The 20,641-nt window shown below is 42.9% G+C and overlaps 1 protein-coding gene across 1 annotated transcript in view; it reads left to right on the top strand.

Moving 5' to 3' along the window:
* The window catches only part of FGF12 (fibroblast growth factor 12), a gene marked incomplete at its 5' end in the record, with an annotated part of 95,315 nt that overhangs the window by 23,702 nt on the left and 50,972 nt on the right, over nt 1-20,641 (top strand). Inside the window, one exon of the mRNA XM_080349773.1 lies at nt 5,337-5,440. Within this exon, the coding sequence (XP_080205899.1) occupies nt 5,337-5,440 (104 nt within the window). The remainder of the gene's footprint in view (nt 1-5,336; nt 5,441-20,641) is intronic.

Below are 20,641 nucleotides of genomic sequence, written 5' to 3'. Positions count from 1 at the left end.
AGACTAGATGAGCAGTATTTCCCTGTCCCTGGAGAGGGGTTGGTTAACTCTTGTCCACTGACAGAGAAGAACAATCTTGATGGCCACAGCAGCATACTTCGCACCCTGGATGATCATCTATTCTCCATGCAGAAGTCATCATAGCATAGTTAAAATATGTGTTGAGCACCATGTTCCATACATTGCTCTGCATTCTATAGCCACACACTGATTATTCAAATTACCATTATGAAAGGAAACTTAATTTTTGTGTAATACATTAGGTTGGTTTACTCTGGCAAAATAAATGTTTAAAGTGAGACACGACATGTCCCTCAGATATGTCTGATGCAATTAAAAGTTCTAATAAAAATCCAGTTATTTATGTAAGAGGAACTGCTAATATTTAAGCAATTTTAAAATTAATTATCTGGTGCCCATTTTATGTATGTTCTTGAGAGGCTGGTGGCATTTATTTTCCACCTCCTCTCACTTAAAGAAAAAAACCCAGAAGCCAAGTTCTAATGGCATTTGAATGGGCATCCAGCCAGCTTCCCGCTAAACAGCGCTTGGGACATCTGTTCCTTATACCATGCAGCTAAAGGCATGCCATCTTAATGTAAGCAAGAAGACAGATTCTCTGCCTACTTGCACTGGTATATTTGAATAATTTTATTTTAATCAGAGTGCAGTTTCATGGTGTATGATGCTCTTGCTTGTGTTCTTAATGTTATATATGATCCTGAATTTAAGGCAATATTTTTTCTTTCCAGCTCTGTTGATCTCCAATGGTCTTTCACGACTGACTGCTGCTTTCAGTGCTTGCACCATTATTGCTCTTTCCTGGGCTGAACAGGGTAGCTCCTGTTCTTTGTGAGAGCAAATGCACTTGTTAATTTGCCAACATAATCCTCCTGAATGTCTGAAAAGCCTCAGCAAGTGGACAGTATCTAAAGGACAGGTCAGCTATGCTGACCAGGTGGAAACAGCCCTGCATATTTAGGATGTTGTTTGGGGCTTTCCACCCAGAAACACAGAAAGGTTAAGATTGGGGAAACCTCTGGAAGTCTTTAGTCCAACATTCCTACCCAGAGCTGGGTTATCTTCAGCTGCACAAAAGCCTTGTCTAGTTATTTCAAATGTCTCCAGGAATGAGCTATTTCATGGTTTCATAACCTCTCTGGTTCCAGTGCTGCATTATTCTCATTGTAGAGAATTTTATTTATACCCAGTCATAATTTATTTCTGAGGCTTTTGTCTAATGCCTCTTGTCTTCATGGTGTTCCTCCAAGAAAAGTCTGTCTCTGTCAGTGTTATCTTTCCCTTCCTTGAGCGAAGCAAACCCGTTTCCCTCTGTTTCTTCTCATATGTTGCACCACAGCCTCTTTATCACCTTAGCAGCCTTCCTCACTCCCCTCAGGATGTTAAACCTCCCCATCTCATGGTGCACCAAGGTTGCTGTTGTGTGTTGCATCCTCTGTTAGTTCTTGTTTGCATGCAGCACAAATCATAGAATCACTGTGGTGTGAATAGACCCTTAAGATTGTCCTGCTCCAGAACAAATCACCTGGTATAAATTAATTTAGCTCCTATCTTTTACTGCTATTTAAATCAGCTGAGTATTGGTCCACATCTTGTATATGGTATGTCTTGCCTTACTGTTCCATTTCTGTAAAGAAGTTAGCCCAGACCCACAACCAAGTATTTTTCAGATTTTAAAAATGTGTTATGCAGCTGATAAACTGACATCACAGCAAACAACATACATGTGGCCAAAGGGTTTAGCACTGGAGCTTGCTAAAAGGAGTATCATCAGCAAACAGGGTCAGGTGTAAATCTACTGATGGCTGAAAATAATAAGGCATAATGAAGGAAAATGGGCAGAAATATTCGTTTTTTTTTCTTTTTTGCCCATTAAATAGAACAGCATGTAGTTGCAGGTGGCATATCAAATCTACTATTTGCAGTAGAGCGTTTCAGAAATGTCTTAAATTTTCTCTCTTTTTCACATCAGCACACCTTGTGGCCAGTCATGTTCTACCACCTCTTCCCTATCTCTAAATCTGCCGTTTCATGTAAACCAGATTTTTTTTTTCCTGACAAAAAGTGAGATCTTGCTTTCAAGGTTGATTGAGGGTTTCCCCTGCACATTTTTACATTCTTACAGTAAAGCTTAAAAGCTTTGAAATCTGTTCCAAAACAAGATGAAATATTCATTTGAAAGCATGATAACAAAAAACCTCAGCTTCTTCAAAGATATTTCTAGATTTGAGTGCAGAAACAAGTCTGATTTTTATAAAGTATTGATTGACTCAAACCACTTTTTTAACAGAGGAAGACATTTGCTTCCTAAAACTTCTTTGGCTCTCAGTTACCTATGGCAGATGCATATCCTCCTGCTTCCCTGCCCGCTTACCCACCTCCTCTGCAGGATATTGCAGGAGATGCTCTGCATTGCCCAACAGCTGTGATTGTTGCTACCATGGTCTGGAGCAGGGTCCCAGGGAGCTTGAGACATGAGTGTCATCTTGCTTCTGTAACACAAAGCACAGCAGGATTGTTCCTTAGCTCCCTTAGCTGTCTAGGTGGAAAGAGAGAGATTTGGAGACTTGTGGGTGCTTCTGAGTGGAACTTCTCACCCACTAATTCTGGTATTATCACCACGCTGCCTAATGAATGCTTTGAATGGTCTGTCACAAGTTTTTTATGCAAGACAAATTGGCTGTAAGGAATGAATGATGATGCCCATTTTGTTTCATTATTAGCAGTAATATGTTCCATTTTTCAGTAGGGAGAAAAAGTGGGGAAGGGGAATTGCTTATAAATAGATTTGCTAATTGCAGAGGATTTTAGACCTTCATGGTAGTGAGACAGTGATGGAAATATAAGCTTGCCTTGGTTAGTGAGTTTTTCAACAGTAGCACTGTGCTATAATGCAGCTGTTTGTGGCTGAGTAGCTACACTGGGTTGTGTTTGTCTCATCTGGGGGCAGTATCAGAGTAGCACCATCCTTAACTTCAGGTGCTCACAGACGAATACCCAGGCTGGACTTCATTTGCCATATACACCTGTTAATGTCCTCCTACAAAAATCACATAAATATAGGTGCTAGCTTTGAGACTTCAGCGTATGCTTTGAGATTTTACTGAATATGATGCTTAAAGGCAATAAAAGGGGCTGGCCCTATGTTTCTTTTCAGGAGACTTGAGGTGCCTCCTTTTTAGGTGGGTCACTGAGGGCAGTCATCCAGTCTTCCTTGGGAATTCTGAGAGAGAAGAGCCTTCATTGGAAAATACATTTCATGAATCTTTTTTTTAGAGGCAGCCCTGAAACCAGCTTAGCCAGGGTACATGTTAGCTATCTTGAGCACAGTGGCTTTCTATCTCCTTTGTTCAAGTTTTACTTCTAAAAAGGTATCCACCTCTGACCTTTAAGCAAATCCAGAATGATTTTAGGTCAAACAACCAGTTTCCCTTTACGTTTTGTACACCCCTTGAGCTTTGTTTTTTCTCTTAAAATTGTACAACTCCTGTGACTTTGGAACAAGCACACTGCCTGCAAGGAAAGAATCAAGCTGCAGTTTCAGTTCTTCCTCCTCCTTTCTCTCCATGTTTGCTATGATTTTTTCTTCTTTGTCCTTCCCTCTGCAATAATTCACATACTGTACATCAGGGTTGTTCTTGGGAAACATCTCATGGTTGAGTTAAACCCATGTATTACCTGGCATGTGCATATCTAACCAGTCTCCTCAGAGCAGGGGGTTGATGCTGAGCCAGACTTCACTCTCTTATTGTAACAGGATTAACACTAGCCTGACCTGAGGAGCTATAGCATTTTGAATAGGCCATTTCAGTAAAAGCTGCTTTATGCTTCAGGGCTAATGTTGAGTTAGCAGTGGTTCATCTCCCAGGGAAAGAACTGGGAGATGGCACAGTGAGGACTGTTTTACCTACAACTGTTATGCAAAGACCCCTTTGTGCTGTGCTTGTTCCAGTGTGATGTGTCAGGCATAAAACTTTGTAAATGATCTACGAAATGCATCAGCTAGAGGATGATGGCCTTAATAGTCAGCTGGAAAACAGGAATGCTTCACTGCATGCTTTCTCACTCAGCCTTTTCTCTGCACTCTTCCCATTAACAGTTTTCCCCTGGGCTAATTTGAACACCCCCAAGCTCTTGAGAAGTTTGAAGCAGGCATTTTGCAAGAGAGTGTGTTTAAAAAGCCATGAGAAATGCTTCATGAATGTGGAAAGGGCAGTCTGACCTCATGACTAGGGAACCAGAAAACATTATTCTTGTTTCAGGGCACCTGTGTGAGAAGAGACCTTGAATGAAGCATTTCCATGGTGTCTGTGCCTCTGCTGCTTCCCAACCCATGTCACTCTTTCCATATCCTGAGCTACCTGGGACAAGGTCTAGTTAGCTTTTTGTAAGCTGAAGCACAAAGGGTCCTGCAACATCTGGATACCCTTGTCCTGCAAATCTCAGTGAGAACAAAACCATGCTAATGCCTAAGCGTTCAGTCTATCAGCAGTGACAGTCCTCTCCTCTTTGAGCACATTCTGTTAGAAATGTAACAGAAGCCTGACTGTACATTAATGTATATGCTCATGGGAAAAGTCTTTCAATGAGATACAGAGTCTACTTGGAATTGGGCAATAAAGTAATTAATTGGAAGTGGTTGCAATGCTTTAATCAAAAAGATTGCAGTATAATTGAGTATTGAAAGGTCTTGTCCTCTTCTGTCTTGTCTAGTGCTGCCACTGAATGACGAGCAGTGCTCCGGTCCTGGAGTGGAGCCGTGTCTCTTCCCAAGTTTCTTCATTCCTTTAGCAGCAGGGATCGCAGGGATAGACACATAGTCAAGTTAATTTGCATCCTGCTGGCCATGGTCACTGTCTGTACGCTCTTACAGCATATGGCAAATGCAAGAAAGTGTGACTAGGCTAAAATCTGTTTCAGAGCGAGATAAACTAAGTTGTGTTGTTGTGTTTGCCAGGGGCAAAGCTGGGTACATGTGCAGTTACCACAGCTCAGCTGGCCCACAGGAGGCCAATGAGATGCACTAGCTTGAGTGCACGTATGAGCCCTTGGCACTGCAAAGGCAGTGATCAAACAGACTGATGGGTGTGTTAAAGCTTCTGGGAGGCAGCCAAATTCTGTACTTTTTAAATTTTGCTTTCAACATTGGCCCCACAGCTGAAGACCTTTCCTGTAGATGGAAGCAGGAGTTTTGATTCTAGTTTACTATCTTTTGCAAGAGTCAGGAATGGGGTAGACTGGCCCTGGGGCAAAAAGCAGCAGTGACCACACAGGGTGATGTCTCTGTAACCTTTGCTTTTCTCTTCCTTCCGCAGCCCTTTTCAATCTAATTCCTGTGGGTCTTCGTGTGGTGGCAATCCAAGGGGTGAAGGCAGGTCTGTACGTTGCCATGAACGCTGAGGGATATCTCTACAGCTCAGTAAGTACTTTGCACTGGGATCCTGGAGTGGTTTGGTTTTGTAGGTGGGAGGGAGGAGACTGCGTTGGGACTTGCTGCTTTTTCTGAAAATAGTCACGGATCACCAAACCTTTAAAAGCAGGAATGAGGGAAGCTGCTGCAAAGACATGCAATATTCACTTTAAAGTCTCTCCGTGGAGATTCATGGCAATATTTCCTGACCTGTGAAGATACACTTTGTGTTCCTTTGAGTAGTTACTTAATGTAGGTCACGTTGTAGAACAGGTTGTGTGGTTGGCTGGTTATATTCTGGTTTCATATTTGAGAAATGGCGTGAACTGAACAGAATTGCTTCTGAATTGTGCCTGGATAACTGATCATGAGTGATGCCCCAATGGGTCATACTCTGCTTCTGACTGCAGTGTAAATCCACAGCAATACACTGACTTCATTAAAGCAGTTCTGGATTGTTCTGTTGGCAGAGTGCTCCAGTGGAGAAGAATTTCCCTGTATTTGTGTGGTCTTTTTAATGCACATGAAAGATAAGTGAGGCATTTTTTACTGACTAATTTCCCTATAACTTTCTTAGATGGCATGAAAGGGCATGAGGTTATTCATAAGATTCTCATTTGAAGTAAGTAATTGATTTTCACAGTGAATAATTGATTCAGTGATTTATTAAATATGGCAGCCCTTCGCCAGAATTTTTTATGCTTCAAATAACTTTGCTCTAGTTCTACATAGTAAAAAGTGATAGTTAATAATACACTTCTCGTTTCTGTGGTTATGATATCTTTAAAGTGTCTGGATGAGATTCTAATCTCATCTGCTGTTGTGTAAATTTACAGTGCAGTGATTCTCCTCTTGTCTAGGCATTTACTTTGCTTTAAAAGTGTACGCGAGATTGGAGATAGGACCACTGAAAGGACAACAGAGTTGCTCCTATGCAATGTTTCTAAACTCTTACCATCCATCTTCATTCCTGATCAGTTTTAAAGAGCTCATAGTTGGGATTTTCCCCTTTTCCTCAGGAGTTAATGAAGTTCTGTCTCCACAGCAAGTGAATGTGTTAGTATGCCTGGCAAGATAGATCTCAAAACTGGCTGCCTGTCAAGAAGAGACAGAGATCAATCTGAATCTCTGCGGATGCCAGACACTTCCTGTTCTTTCATAGCCCAGTAAACATAAATGACTGCTTCTAAATAAATTACATCGGTTTACTAACAATGAAAACCACCTCTTTTTGTAAAGCTATTGGAGTCCTAAAGGTAATATCAGGTGTGGTGTGGTACTGCATTATTGTGTGTGCTTCCCTCTAGGTGTATAGTTGGGGGATCAGGACTGATGTTTTGACCTGTGTTTGTGCAGCGCTGGGCATAAAGGGGTCCTGGCCCACAGCTGAGGCTCCTTGTACCACCAGTGCCCTGTAAATGAGGACTGCAGGAAAGCAGTGTGTGCCAGAGCCACATCCAGCCTTGGGTGGTCTGTTTGGAGCAACGAGGGTCAGAATTTTCTGAACAAATAGTGCAAGGGAGGGAAAGGTCTGAGGCTCAGGAAAAAGAAATTGGGAGTTGGAAATGTGATGTTTGACAGTTGAGAGAAAATGCAGGGGAAAAGAATTTCTTGTTAGCAGGAGTGAGATGATGTGAAGGGTGGGAGGGACATAACAAGAGATGGTGGGCAGCAGGAGGATGAAGTGTCCAGGAAACACATCTGCTAGTCCTGTGAAGGTTCCTGAAAGGCACCAGATCACACATCTATTAAAATGAGGGTGGTTTAATTGGGCCTGCTTACTCCCAGCAAGTGAGCCTGTCTTAAATAGGGAAGGTTAATCAGGGAAGGCTAAGGATGCACTGTGATGGCCAGTGGTTAATGAAGTGGACCTCATTACATGCCGTGGCTTGATGGCATTCAGCTCTGGCTGAACTAATTAAAGTTCAACTGTTAATTTTGTTAATGTGATCCAAGATTTCTGCTTGCAGTAAATAGATGCTACTGGGCCACCTTTACTCGAGGGAGATGGAACTCGCTGGACCCTATTTTCTTATGTTGTCTGGTGGCTCTGTCTGTCTTACAGCAGTAGATCAATGAATACACTGTGCTTTGGAGCAAACCCCAAGGCAAGAGAAAGAAAAATTGTGGATAAAGCCCATTAGGAGCAGGGAGTGTTGCTCAAGCCACTCATAACATCAAAGACAAGGGATGAGACTAGTGTCCTATAAGAGAACTGGATATGGCTGAGAAGAGCTCAATCTACTCAGTCTCTTTTGGGTGCTTCAGCTTTTCTTGTGGTGCCAGGGTCCCACTCCAAGCCAACATTTGGCCTGGCTGTGTCAGTCTCAGAAGACTGTGCTGGTGAATTGCTTTGGCAGGACTTGATGATCTGTTCCTCTCTGGGTGAGCAGGACCTGCAGCTTTGCTGCCTGGACCTGATTACTGCTCGCACCAAAGGACACGTTGTCCCTGTTCCTTTGCTTAGCAGACCCTAAATTATGGCTTTGCTCTGTCTCAGGCCAGTTTCCTTCACTGTTGTGCCTGTGCCTTTTTTTGTCACTAGCCTTTTCTGAGGGATTTCTGAAAAATGGGTCAATGGTCTCCATAGATACTGTTCACTCCTACAGATCCATTGATAAACTAACGTTTTCTGCTGCTTGGCTGCCTCTGCTGCTGTCTGTCCCAGGCTTAGCCCTGCTAGGACTTCTTAGAGCACCCTCAAGCCCAGGAGTACTTTCAGATAAAATGCAATTGTCCAAGGAAATGGTGGTGTTTTTTTGTAGCTTTTGATTTTTTTTTTTCTTCCCATCTTGATCCCCGATTGTGGCTGTAACTGAACGTATCATCACTGTGGGTTTGTTTTGTTTCTCTTTGGTGTGGGGGTGTTTTTTTTGGTGGTTTAATCTGTGTGCGTCAGCTGGGGCCTTGGCTGACATCCTATGCCCTGGATAAAACGAGAGGCTATTATCAGCCTGGTCTCAGAGATGGTTTGTGCCAGTTCATTCTGAGTTTGGTCCAATGGGCTCTTGAATGAATTGGTTTAGAATAACCAGCCTTTGGAAAAGTCTTCCTAGTGCCAATTAGCACAAAAGCAGGGTTGAGTGGGGTCCTCTAAAGCTTGAACTTGGTGAGAAAGCTCTTTGCAGAAACACTCCAGACCCTCCTATGTGTTCAAGCCACATTGATACCTTTGGCAATGAGTTTCCTTAATCTCTTTTGTTCAGTTAGGGACAGTGTGGGGTTGGGTTGCTGGGCTGAAGCCAACCGTAGATCCCTAGCCAACTTCAGAGACCTAAATGCATTAGATGCCAAAGCCTCTTTGCTTGGGAAGCAGCTGTTTATGACTTTCATGCGTTGTTTACTTATACTTGATACCTGGTGTTTTTTTGTTGTGTGGGGGTTGTTTGATGGGTTGGTTTGTTTGCTTTTGGTGTGTGTTTTGTTTTTCCCCAGACTATGTTATTGTTACTTATGAGGTCTGCTGGGAAATCAGGTGCTTAGTAGGCAAGAAAAGTGGGTCTTGGTCTGAGACAACAGGCTTTGCAGACAATAGGATGCAAATACTGTCTTCATAGCAAACTTGCAGAGTCATTGGTGTGCTCCCATTTGAGATTTCTTGTAACGTAGAGAAGCTGTAAGTTCCCTGATGGTCCATGAAGGTTTTTAACAGCACCTGTTCTGGGGAGTGACATGAGTCTCCTGAGGATCCACTGTTAGCATTTTAATACCAAAGTAAAAATATACAGAATAATGAAGGGCAGTGGGTATTACTTGTGCTGTCTTAGCTCTTGGGAAGCTGAGACCAAAGGCTGGCAGTTACAGAGGAGAGGGGAACACAGAATAAAGAGGTATATCCTGCTTCAGTGAGTTTACAGCCTAATTGTAACAGGAGAAGACACAGAACATGCTCACCTGTCTCTGCCTGGAGTTAATAGCTCCACCACTGAATTGATTCCTACTCCTATATAACCTTTCTGTGGGAAGTTTTGCTCCTTGGCATCCAGCTTTCTCATTTTCACCCTGTTGCAACAGCTCACAGGAGCATGGGGAAGGGAGCGCCTGCGAAGTGTTTTGTCTGAGTGACAAACCTGGCTCTCCTGGAGCAGATGCTCATGATGGGCCTGTAGACCCTCCACAGGCCCACCCAATCACTCCAAGTATGCTGAAATTGCAGCTCTCAATACGATGACATGTATAATTCAGCAGCATCACAGCTGGGATTGGTTTTGCCCCAAGTGCATAACACTTCTCTTCTAAAATGTACTGCTCTCAGATATTCCTTGTTGTTTAACTCGGAGTTCTAATTATTTTTGAAATGGCAAATTGTGATACATAATTTATTGGAAAGACTGAGAAAACCCTAGCAGAGATGCAGAATACAGAAGAAATAAATGGGTTGCTTACAAGAGCTCAGTATGATTTTACAGTATAAACCTGTGAGTTTGAAATGCTGAAATTAGAGCTTGAATCACTTCAAAGATTTCTGCTAATAAGGGAATGAGTATGCACAATAAAATTCTAAACAGCATTGAAAAAGCCCGAGTCACATTAAGAGCTCAGTGTGTCTTTGCATTTTCTTTTTCTCTGCTTTTTTTTCTGCTCTATCATTTTGCATAATAAACATGTCTTGCATAATAATAAACAAGCATCTGGGGAAGTATGTATATTAACTGTATTTTTTTTAATCTGCTTGCAATGCCATAACTACTTTGCTACAACTCCTCTAGGGCTGCCGCACTCTTATTTACATCATTTCAAGGTCAGGGGCTTCAATAATGCTGCATTCTCTCCCCTAACAGGCTTGGGCTGTTAAACCTACTCCTGCCAATGCCATTTCTTTGATTCCTGTTTGACCTCCAGTGGTGCTGGTTGATTGGGTCAGAAGTACAGATAGACCAGATCCTGGACATCTTCCTTTTGTGAACTTTGCAAGCACGCTTGCTGGGAGATTCCCTAGTTACATGCCTCATTAGGGAGCCAGGTCAGTGGAGAGAGAGAAATGTTTCCAAAGGCAAAGCACAGCAGGAACCCAATGTAATGTGCTTTTAATTTCCCATCAGAGTATCTATTCTTCTTCACTGGCTGTTTAAAGGGGTTCGCTGAATTAAGGCGTGAACTGGGAGATGTAAAACTCCTCCTGTCCACTGGCTTAATCATAAATATGGAGAGAACAAAATGAATGCTCAGGGAAGCAGCTGTGCTTAGGAGAGCCAGCCCCTGGGAGCAGATTCCTGTCTTGCATCCAGCGTTCCTAAAATATAGCTCCGGGCAGGCACCGTGGCATTGCCACCCATGTAGCATAGAAACTTGTAAACACAGCCATCAATAGCAAAGTGGTCCCTTTTCTCTTGGTGAGGTGCTGCTGCCGATGTTGCTCTGCTTGGCTCTTGGGAGCTCTTCAGTGGTCCAACTTTCCTTTCACCCCAGCAGAGCAAGCTCACCCATCCTGTGTGTGACTGGTGCAAGTTGGCCAGGACCACTGCTGGCCCACTCTGGCTCAGGGGTTATTCAGGATGTTGCAAGAGCTAGAAATAGGTATGACCTCACTTGGCAGGACTGCTGGAATGTTTGTCAGATGGGGGGAGCTAGGACAGTGCAATACTGTGGCTTTTTTTGGGCAGGTCTTCCCAGCTGGCATCCTGCTGAGGGACCTGTATTCCTTGAACTTCCCTAGCACAGCACCACAGCAAGATTCCCATGGGGAGGGTGCTGATCTGCACTTTGTATCAATGAGTTAGGTCAGACTTAGTGGCCTCCCCTACAGCTTTTGCTTAATGAAAAAAGGGACCTTCTTCCCTGATGGTGAACTGCAGATTGCATCATTTTTTGTACAGAGGTGGCTTCTCTTCTGTGGAATAGCCTGACAGGCCCTGAAACTTTCAAACTATGTTAGACTAATTGTCCCTCTCTGAAATCAATAAATCCCTTGCACACGCTTAAGTTTTGTGGTTTGATATCTCAGCCATCACAAAGGCAGTAAAGAGACTGAGTGTGTCCTACCACTTCTGACATACCAATGGCATCTGAGGTGCAGAGAAACAGTTCTTTGGGGGGCCTGGTAGCCTTTCATGCAGCTCTTTTGTATAAGTTAGCAAAATCCCAGAAAACTGGAAGTATCTAATATTCCCAATGTGCTTTCTAATCCTCCAAATACAAACCTAGGCACCAGCCCCATGCTAAAAGCTTTCTGAAATGTGAATGCCCTCTTGACATAAATAAGATGTGGCATGAAGATGGTAAGTCTTCCTATCTCCTCACCACTTTTCTCCTGAGAAGACTGAAGGATTGACTTCTCTTTATAAGAAGCTTCCTTGGTCAGCTCCTCTGAAGGCTGCACATTAAATGCATTATTGATAGCAGTACTTGGGAGTCGCATGCACATATGCACACATTACAGACTCCCAGATGCTGTCTGGAGTGCTGCAGAGGCATTAACTGCAGCTGGACAGAGATTGTTTCCTTCACTCTAAAGCCTCTGAGGTAGAAATCAGCATGAATCCCCTGCATAGCCTTTTCTTTTCCACCATTAAGTCACCGTAAGCATGAAATAGAAGAAAGGAAAATAGAAACTCAGGGATTTTTGAACAAGGCTGTTAGGTGAGGAGGCACTGAGAAAGATAATATCCAAGTTTCTAGGCATTTGCAAAGTGAGATGAGGAGCAAGATTCTGGCATTCCCACAAGCGCAGTGGCGATGCTGGACTGTCGCTTCTGCCAGCAGGAATCTCTGCAAAGCAAGCAGGGGTCAAGAGCGGCAGTTCTTGGTCTTGCTGTTGCTATGTTCGAAGCCTGTACACTTGTGCCAGACATTAGGTGCCTTTTAAAGTGACTATTTCCCTCTCCTGGTGGGTTGAGGAATTACCACATTGTCCCATGTTGCTCTAAGTTAATGTGAACTGGAAAGAGGTTCCCCCTGTCCTCCTGACACTGGATAACTGCTGTTGGTAGAGCTGGGGCAGCCAATGGGTTTTGTGTTTTGGACTCAGTGCTGAGGTGAACCACTGCCATTTGTAACTATTTGCTGTTCCCAGTGTAAGGTAGAACACTGCAGAGGGCTTTGCTTTGCAGTAGGGCAGAGCAGACTGTCTGGAGGAAGAACCTCTATCAGGGATCCAGCCAGCTCAGGAGAAAGGTGTTGTACAAGTGTGCAAACAGCCAGCTCCAGTTGGGATCCATAATGTTGGTTGTTGCCTTACTAGTTTTTAGAGGAAAAAGGCTAACAGTTGTTCTTCTGGCTTGTCCATAGCAAATTCCATCTTCTTGCACCTGTTACTGCTGCTGTGGGTGTTTCAGCTAGGCAAAACTCTTCCTTTTCCTCCTTGTCTCTCCTGACACACTCTGGGAGCTGTAGCTGGACAGCACTAGCTGTGCTCTCTTGAGTGATACTCTATTTATTTATTATCTCCTACCTGCAGAGAAGTTCATCACGGTCTTGTTTACAGTGGATGTCTATGGATGTCCTGTAGACACCCGGTATGATAGGAAAGTGTCTAAAATGCTACTGCTGTTCAATGCTTCTCAACTTGTAGGCATGTCTTGGAACTGACATAACCTTTTACTGGCTTTGCGTGGAAAAAAGCCCAGAGACCTTATGTAGGGACTTCCCTTCTTCATTTTCCCAGTTCTTGATTGAAAAGCTGTGCCCTGCCCTAGACAGCAGATTGGAGACATTGAAGCCAAAAGCAGATATTGTATCTCCTGCAGGAGAAAGCTGAGGATCTCTGCAGGAGTCACATCTAAGAGTTTTTGTTTAGGGAGGAAAAAAAATATAAAGCACCTCTAAGAGCAAACTGCAGCTTGGCCAGCCATGTCATGGTCCTGTTGCACTTGAGGCTGTTTTCAGTTTAAACCTTGTCACCTGGTTTATGATTCACATTTACTGTATGTGGCAGAATTTCCATGTAGATGCTGGGGAATCCCATTATAATCTGTTGTGAGCAGGAAGGGAATGGAGCAAAGGGAAGGAGGCTAGAAGTACTTGAGGTGAAATCAGAAGCTGAGTAGTCTGGTGATATCTGCCAGTGCTGGATGAGGAGGAGCTCATGGTGAACACCAGCTTTTGATGGAAGACCAGCTCAGAGAGGTGCTGTATCCCTTCAGTCTCTGATGGGAGCACTACACAAATATTGTCAGCATAATGCAGGACCCAGCCTGTGGCTCTCACGTCTGATGGATATAGGGTTGCTACAATGCAATTCTTTTGCCTAAAGCTACATGCCATGCTTGGTCTTCAGGGATGTGGTGATTTGAGGGTGTCTGGGTCATCTGGATCATTGGTGGTGGAAGGAGTTCACTTAGCTGCGGCTTAAGATGCGAATGGTGTGGAACTCAGAGAAGAATCTGTTACCACTTACCTGTGTGTTGCTCGTAGGCTCTCTACTCATGCTGGGAGGCTTCATCACATAGTTAAGGAAACTGAGCATAGAGGAGTGATGTGACATGCCCAAGGTCATGCATGGAGAGTGGATTAAGCTTTCTGTTCTTCCGGATCCTAATTCATAATCACAAACTTTCTTTTGTATTGCTGTGATTATTCAGGGAACTGGCGCATCAGCAGCAGTACAACTTGCTTGTGTAGTATCTTGTGTCTGAGCAAATCCATTTGCTTTGAAATCTGTGCACTGTGTAGGCAGAGCTTGCATCTCCCTCTCTTTCTTCCTGTTTCACTGCTTTTCTGGCTCCTCAGCATTTATGTCCCTAGCAATCTTCATTGAGGATAATGGGAGCAGGCAAAAGAACCACAGGAGAGTCATACCCTGCCAGCCATCTTCCCTTGCACATCTTAATACCATATGTCAAGTGCAGTTGCTCAGGGCTCCACAGATATCTCTTTTTCAGCCACCCAAGGAGCTGAGGCTGTTTACAGTGTTGGCTTCACAAGATGGCAGGTGGAGAATTGGAAACAGCTTCTGAGAAGCTCAGGCTTGCAGCAGTGCTCTGGAAAGAAGCACTTGTAACGTGCTGATGCCCCCAGGAGCTGAACAGCCAGGTCTTACGAGAAAACCGTTTGCAGTAACAAAGTCAGGCATGGATTTTCAGACAGTTTTAAGTGCGGCTTTCAGAGGTGTTGGGCACCTAATATATCCACTGCTTTTGCTGAGGTGAATGTAAGGGTGGACCTCGTGGGTCCATTTAACTCAGTGTCCAGCTCCAGTAGGTGCCACTCATAATGCAGCTAGGAGAAATCAGTAACTGAGACAGTAGCTTAACGAGTTATCTTACCACTGAGCAAATGTCTCCTTAAGCTGTGCACAAATAATACCTGGCTTTTCGGAACTAGGTTGGGTACCGGAAACCATCTGGGTGGATTGCTGAACAGTCTGTCCAGCATTCACGGTGCTTCAGTAGCGCTTTTGAGCCCTAATATGATGCTGTGCACTGTGTCATGCTCTCTCCAGGGCATCTTGTGCTGCCAAGGCATGGCCAAGGACTCAATGAGAGCTGTGGGCCAAACTCTGCGCTGGTGGTTTTGCTTGGAGGTGGACTGAGTGTGACTCAACAGAAAATGTTGAATATTTTTTTAGTGATGGAAGCATGGCTGTAAAGCAACACATAGCAAGTCAACAGTGGGAGGAACAGTATGCTTTCTGTGGTATTGAGGGATTTTTCAGGTTGCAGCAAACCAATCAATGGTCATATAGTCAGAAAACTGAAGTGTGTGTGTTTACCGTAGCATATCTGAGACTGTAGTCTGCTCAGTCATGTGAGTGATGTCCAGTGGATGCTCATACTGCTACATATATAGGAAAAAAATTCCTTTCTGAGTCATCGGAATATAAATTCTCAATTAAGTTTCTTTGTTAATAGTGTTTTAGGATTTCAGTGAATAAATGGTAATCTCTTAGAAACCGTGCTTGTTTTGTAAATTGGAAATAGTCTTTCTGCTCAAGTCGTAACAAGAATGGATTTTCTACTAGAAATCTCAAAGTGACTTCCAGAAAAATGAGAGAATTATCCACTTTCTTACACAAGAAAACTGAGGTGTAAAAAAAAAAGAAGAGATGCTCGATGGCCACATTTGTCTTTGGTTTGTAGGTCCTTAGGTGCAGAAGTAGGCAAAGCACCAAGATTCTCATAGTCTGTTTTTTGCATGACACTGGCTTATTTCAAGTGTTTTTTCAAATTCTTGTGCACTTTAATGAACATGTTGGCCACTGGATTTCGAGTGTGAACGTCTCAAACATTTTACTCTGCAGCAACCTCTATTTTTCTAAGGAGCTCTGATAGATGATTTATTATTAAAGTATTTTAATTACTGTTTCTTGCATCTCTGGGAGTTTCTTGCAAAGGAGTTCTTTGTGCAGGTTTATTATTCAAATTTGGAAGGATGGAAGGAAATAAATTTCCTCCTTCAAAACTACCTTTTTTCACCTACTCTATTCACTTATCACTCTCTGCCTTGCCAGGATTATTCTAATCAGATATAACATATAAAAAAAATGAAACAAACAAAAAAACCCACAAAAAAAAAAAGAACCCACAAAAATAATTATCTTATTGCAAGTATTTGGGAGCCTTAAGTAAATTAAGACATTGATCAAGTTCTGCTCACTGTTGCAGCTGTGAATACAATGTACCTGGTGTGGCTGGGGAAAGAATTGTGTCTAATGCGTGTCTTTTATCTTTGGAGAGAGGCCAGAAGGGAGGATTGAAACTGGTCTCATCCCTAGGAGCTGTGTGGTTAAACCTGTGTTTCTGAGTGGCAGCTGAGATGTAGACCTGCAAGGTGTGTGGACATAGCCCAAATGGGGCAAATGGCAGAGAAAGAGATGCTTGTGTGGCTGCAGGTTGCACTGTAGGAAGCTGCTCTAGCAACCACACCTGCCAGGCTGGTGCTTCACCACCACCTCTTTCACTGAGCTGTTTCAAAGGGGAACCAAATGTTCGAATTGCTCGAGTGGTTTTGCAAACCTGTCCTCAGCCTAATGCACCAAAATAACAGCCTGCAGTGAGGCCAGCACAGCTTGTCTGCATACAGCTTATTTCTGATTTGGCAGCTGTTTGAGAACCTTATTTGCTATACATGTCAAGATTGATAGCACTCCTATGGGGGCTATGACCTTGACCATCCTTTCATTCTTCCTCAGTGAGCTCATTACAAGCTCTTAAATCGTCATGAGGGTTTTGCCATGAGGTACAATGAAAGTCTCTTTCAATAAATGCTGTCACAAGGAGGCAGATTCACCTTTCAGTGTGAGCTCTGGGCTTGCAAACATGGTGGAGGAAGGCCACTCTGATGCTGATTCTGGCTCCTTGTATTACAATCTAAGTGTTTCTATTGAGTTTGACAGAAAATAATTTTGTGTCCTGTGGGATATTCTTGATAGTGGCTGAAAAGATGAATGTGGATGTATGTTTATATTCAGCTGGGAAAAAGACAATACACAGGCTCCTGACAGCAGTGGTTATTTCACAGGTCCCAAGCACATGAAACCTGGCTTTAGTAATAATACAGGCCTGCAGTCAAAATGTGAAAAAAAAAATGTTAAATGTCCTTCTTTGCAGATGGAAGGCAATTCTTGTATTTAGGGTGCTAGCAGGGTAATTCATAGGGTTCAGCTCCCCACTCTGCCACAAATACCTTGCCGTGATTGCAGGGTTCAGTTCAGTTGCCTAAACCTAGACCTTTGTCTCCCTTGGCAATGTGCCAGCATATCCTGCCTGGCCTCCAGAATACCACGGATCTCCCTTAGGTCCTATGTCCCACCTGCCAGCTGTGTACATGTCTTGCATGCCCCAGGACATCTTCGATGGCACTAGAAAATTAAGTTTAGGTAACTAGATCAAGGCCTTAATTTCTCTGCCTCAGCTGCTCATCTATATGGTAGAGATAAGATTTCCTTTCTACTCCCACAGAGACAATGTAGAGATAAGTGCACTGGTGATTGACAGGCACTTGGATGCTATGTTGAGGGCACTGCATAAGAGTTTGAATAGATAAGAGAATGACTACATGACAGCATGAGGTTTTTTTGCTTTGGTTTTACCTCAAAAGATTTTCTCCTTTATAAGTTCTTTTCCTATCAGGTTGTTAGTGCTGTGAAAGGGAGATGAGCTCACATGAGCCTCTCACACATGAATCCTTCCCAGGCTGACATTGCTCCAGGTCTAACTGTGTTTCTCTCTGAGTCCAGTCATCCTGGCCCTGTTTTACCTATTTGCCCCACATTACTCAACCAAAGAAGTGTATGTATGCCTGAGCAGCATTTGGAGGCAGCTTCCATTTGGGATAACTTTATCATTCATTTGAAAAAAACAGAAAAAGCAAAAGGAGGCTCTTGGTTTTCAAGTCTGCCAAGTTGGAATGGTGTGGGGAGGAAGGGAAATTACTGTTTGACTTCAAAATTGAATAAATTGACCTGGCACCACCTGAGAGAATAAACTCAGAACTAGGTATCTTATTTTTCAGCTAAATTGCTATTCTGGCACCTAGTTACTTCATTGCCAGTGGTGCTGTAAATACGTACAGCTCCCTGTGGTTTTAGTGGAATTTCAAAGTAATCACCACCCCTGCAGTTCTTTCCCCTTTTATTTACAGACTTCAAAAGCTCAGTTTTATGCTCATCATTTAGGACTCTGTTTCCTGACATCCATTTGGAGACTGTCTGAAAGAAATTTCCTATAGCCAAGAGTTTTTTTTTCCAAAGTTTCCACTGTGGGAACCCAATAGTGGAAGTCTCTGGGACATAAGATACCAAACTATCATAGGCACTTTAGATAGTCACAGCTATAGATTCCATTGAAATCTAGGGCAGGGGTGTTAGGTCATCTGTTTCCTCAGGTCTCCCCTGGAAAAATCAAACACTTATTCTCTGCAGCAGAGGACTCCCCTGCACAATGGGAGGGGTGGGTGCATTGAGGGCAGTAAGAGGAGGTTATGAAGACCTTCATGTTCTGCAGCACAAGCTGTAGCCACACAACTGTCAGAGAAGAAACTGAGCAACCACATATATTTTTTCAAAGCACCTGTGAGAGAGTCTGCAGCATGCACGTTTTTAGGTCATTCTGTCCTTTTGTTTATCTTCACTTTCACAGTATCCCCTTTTTCCATCCCTGTAGTCATCAATCATATGCTCAAATACTTTGCTATAATCTGCTCTCAGTAGTGGCACTTTAAAGCGTAAAATTCTTTGTGGTTAACAGTTTCTCAATTTCCGTGGACAATGTAGTAATGTAATTATCAACAATGTACTTTCCCTCCCACAACACTCAAACCTCTAGTCATTGGAACATCCAGAAAGTGAGTAAAAGCCAATAGAGGCCTTCTGAGTACGTTTCTAAGTCACTGACATTGTGTGGATTCTCAGTTCACTTTCATCCTTTGGGTTTTTACTGAAAACAGTTTTAAGAGTAGGCTATAGTGGTCATTGCCACAGTTCCTCCTATGCTAGCATTTAGAGTCAGGAGCCCTTCATATCCACACAGTTTTTGCTGGATATTTCTCTGACTGATTCAGTGTTCTTATGCAGTAACTAAGTCATCAAGGACACAAGCACATCCTGAATTCAAGAGGAAAACTCTTGTGTCACCAGTTACTCTTCTGTTCAAGTATTTAGCTGACCTGAAGAACTATTTTCCTCCAGAAGATCCTGGGGGACTAGCTTTTGATCTAGACCTCAGGGCACCTCATGTGCCCTGTAAAACTTGGCAGCATCCATCTGGTGAAAATATCCCTCACTGCATCTTTCTCACTCATCTCTCTGTAGGAGCCATCTGTCTCTCCAATCTTCCCAAGCACTAACGGATGGCTGTCCTGAAGAGTTTGACCATCCAAATAGAGTCCTCTAACGATGAAGCCAACGATGCAGTGATTGCTAGTGCATGGCAAGCACTGTGTGGCCTTCCTGCAGCTGCTTGCTTGCTTTCTTTCACCACTCAGAACTGCAGTGTAATTTTTAAAATGGACGTCCCAGTTGCCCCTTATCTTGTGACTATAATGCAAATATTGACCACTTTTCATTTGAGAAATTTATGGAGGAAGGAAGGAGGAATGCCTCAGTGGAACTACATTGCCAGCTATACAAAGCTAAATCCACATTCACTCGGACAAAGATGAATTTACATATTCAGAATGGGTAATTGCATAGCAATTCTTGCAAAGCAAGAGCACAGTGTGCATGCTAGGTATGGAAATTATAATATTCTGAGACTGTTTTAACAGTAATGCTGAGGGGACAAACCAGATTTACATATTTGAAAAAGTGGGCTTACGTATGAGTCATGTTCATTTAGATAAATCAGCTAATGCATTAGCTTAATACATGGTGGAGACAATGGTCTGACTCCTCAAATATGTCTATTCAGAGAAAAATAAAGGTTAAGAAACAATTATTTCAGTAAATAGGGGGATTATCCACAAATCCAATAAAAATCTACAGTTTTTATTTCCCCTGTTACAGTATTTTCTGTCTTGAAAGCATTTGAAATGATGCTATTTCCTGATTAGATACCTCTTTAGAATTCCCTATCAGCCATTTTCCTATTTTATTTTTGAGCCTTTTCTGGTTTCTAGGTAATAAAAGCCATTGAATAGTTCTTTAGTGTGTGACTGTGGAGTCAGCAGAAAGTAACTGCCCATACTGCAAAGGAGAACTTATTTAACCTGGTCTTTAGATTACAGTGAATAAATGAGGAGGAGAGATGTGTTCCTGGATGTTTTCAGCCTTCAACAATTCAATAACTGTGCCCTTTTCAGCCTCAACTGACTGAAATATACACTCCTTATGAGGTTCTGTTATTTAATTTTTTCATGTTTGAGGGTTTTTTTAGGTCTTCATTGCCTGGAACAACAGCATCTCAGTAGCTTGTCAGTCCATCCTTTTTCTACTTAGGACATCCCATCACCTTTGGTGTTGGAATACCTGCAGATTTATTTGAGAAAGTAGTTGCAAGATGGAAAGTGATTGAACCAATCAGCTTGTCTTTCTGTGGAAAGCAAACTGTGAAGCCTCTTTCAAACCTGCTTGAATCATGCTTACTTGGAGCAATATTTTAATGAAACAACTGAGCCAGGACTAGAGGGTTTTCATCTGTCCTTTAAGGAGGATGGTGTGTGCTGAGTGACTGTCTGTGCTCTTGCAGCAGTTTGGAAGGTGCCTGGAAAGTTTCATGTGATGTGACAGAGCAGAGCAAGTAGGAGACTAATTAGATACAGGCACACAGTGGTGAAGCAAAACAGGTCCTAGAGTCAGTGAAAGTGTTTTATAGGTTTGTGTGCAGAAAAGAGAAA

The sequence above is a fragment of the Nesoenas mayeri genome, assembly GCF_963082525.1.
Source record: "Nesoenas mayeri genome assembly, chromosome: 9".
Lineage (NCBI taxonomy): Eukaryota > Metazoa > Chordata > Aves > Columbiformes > Columbidae > Nesoenas > Nesoenas mayeri.
Note: the sequence above shows the minus strand (reverse complement) of the source record. Positions and strands in the feature narration are given on the sequence as shown.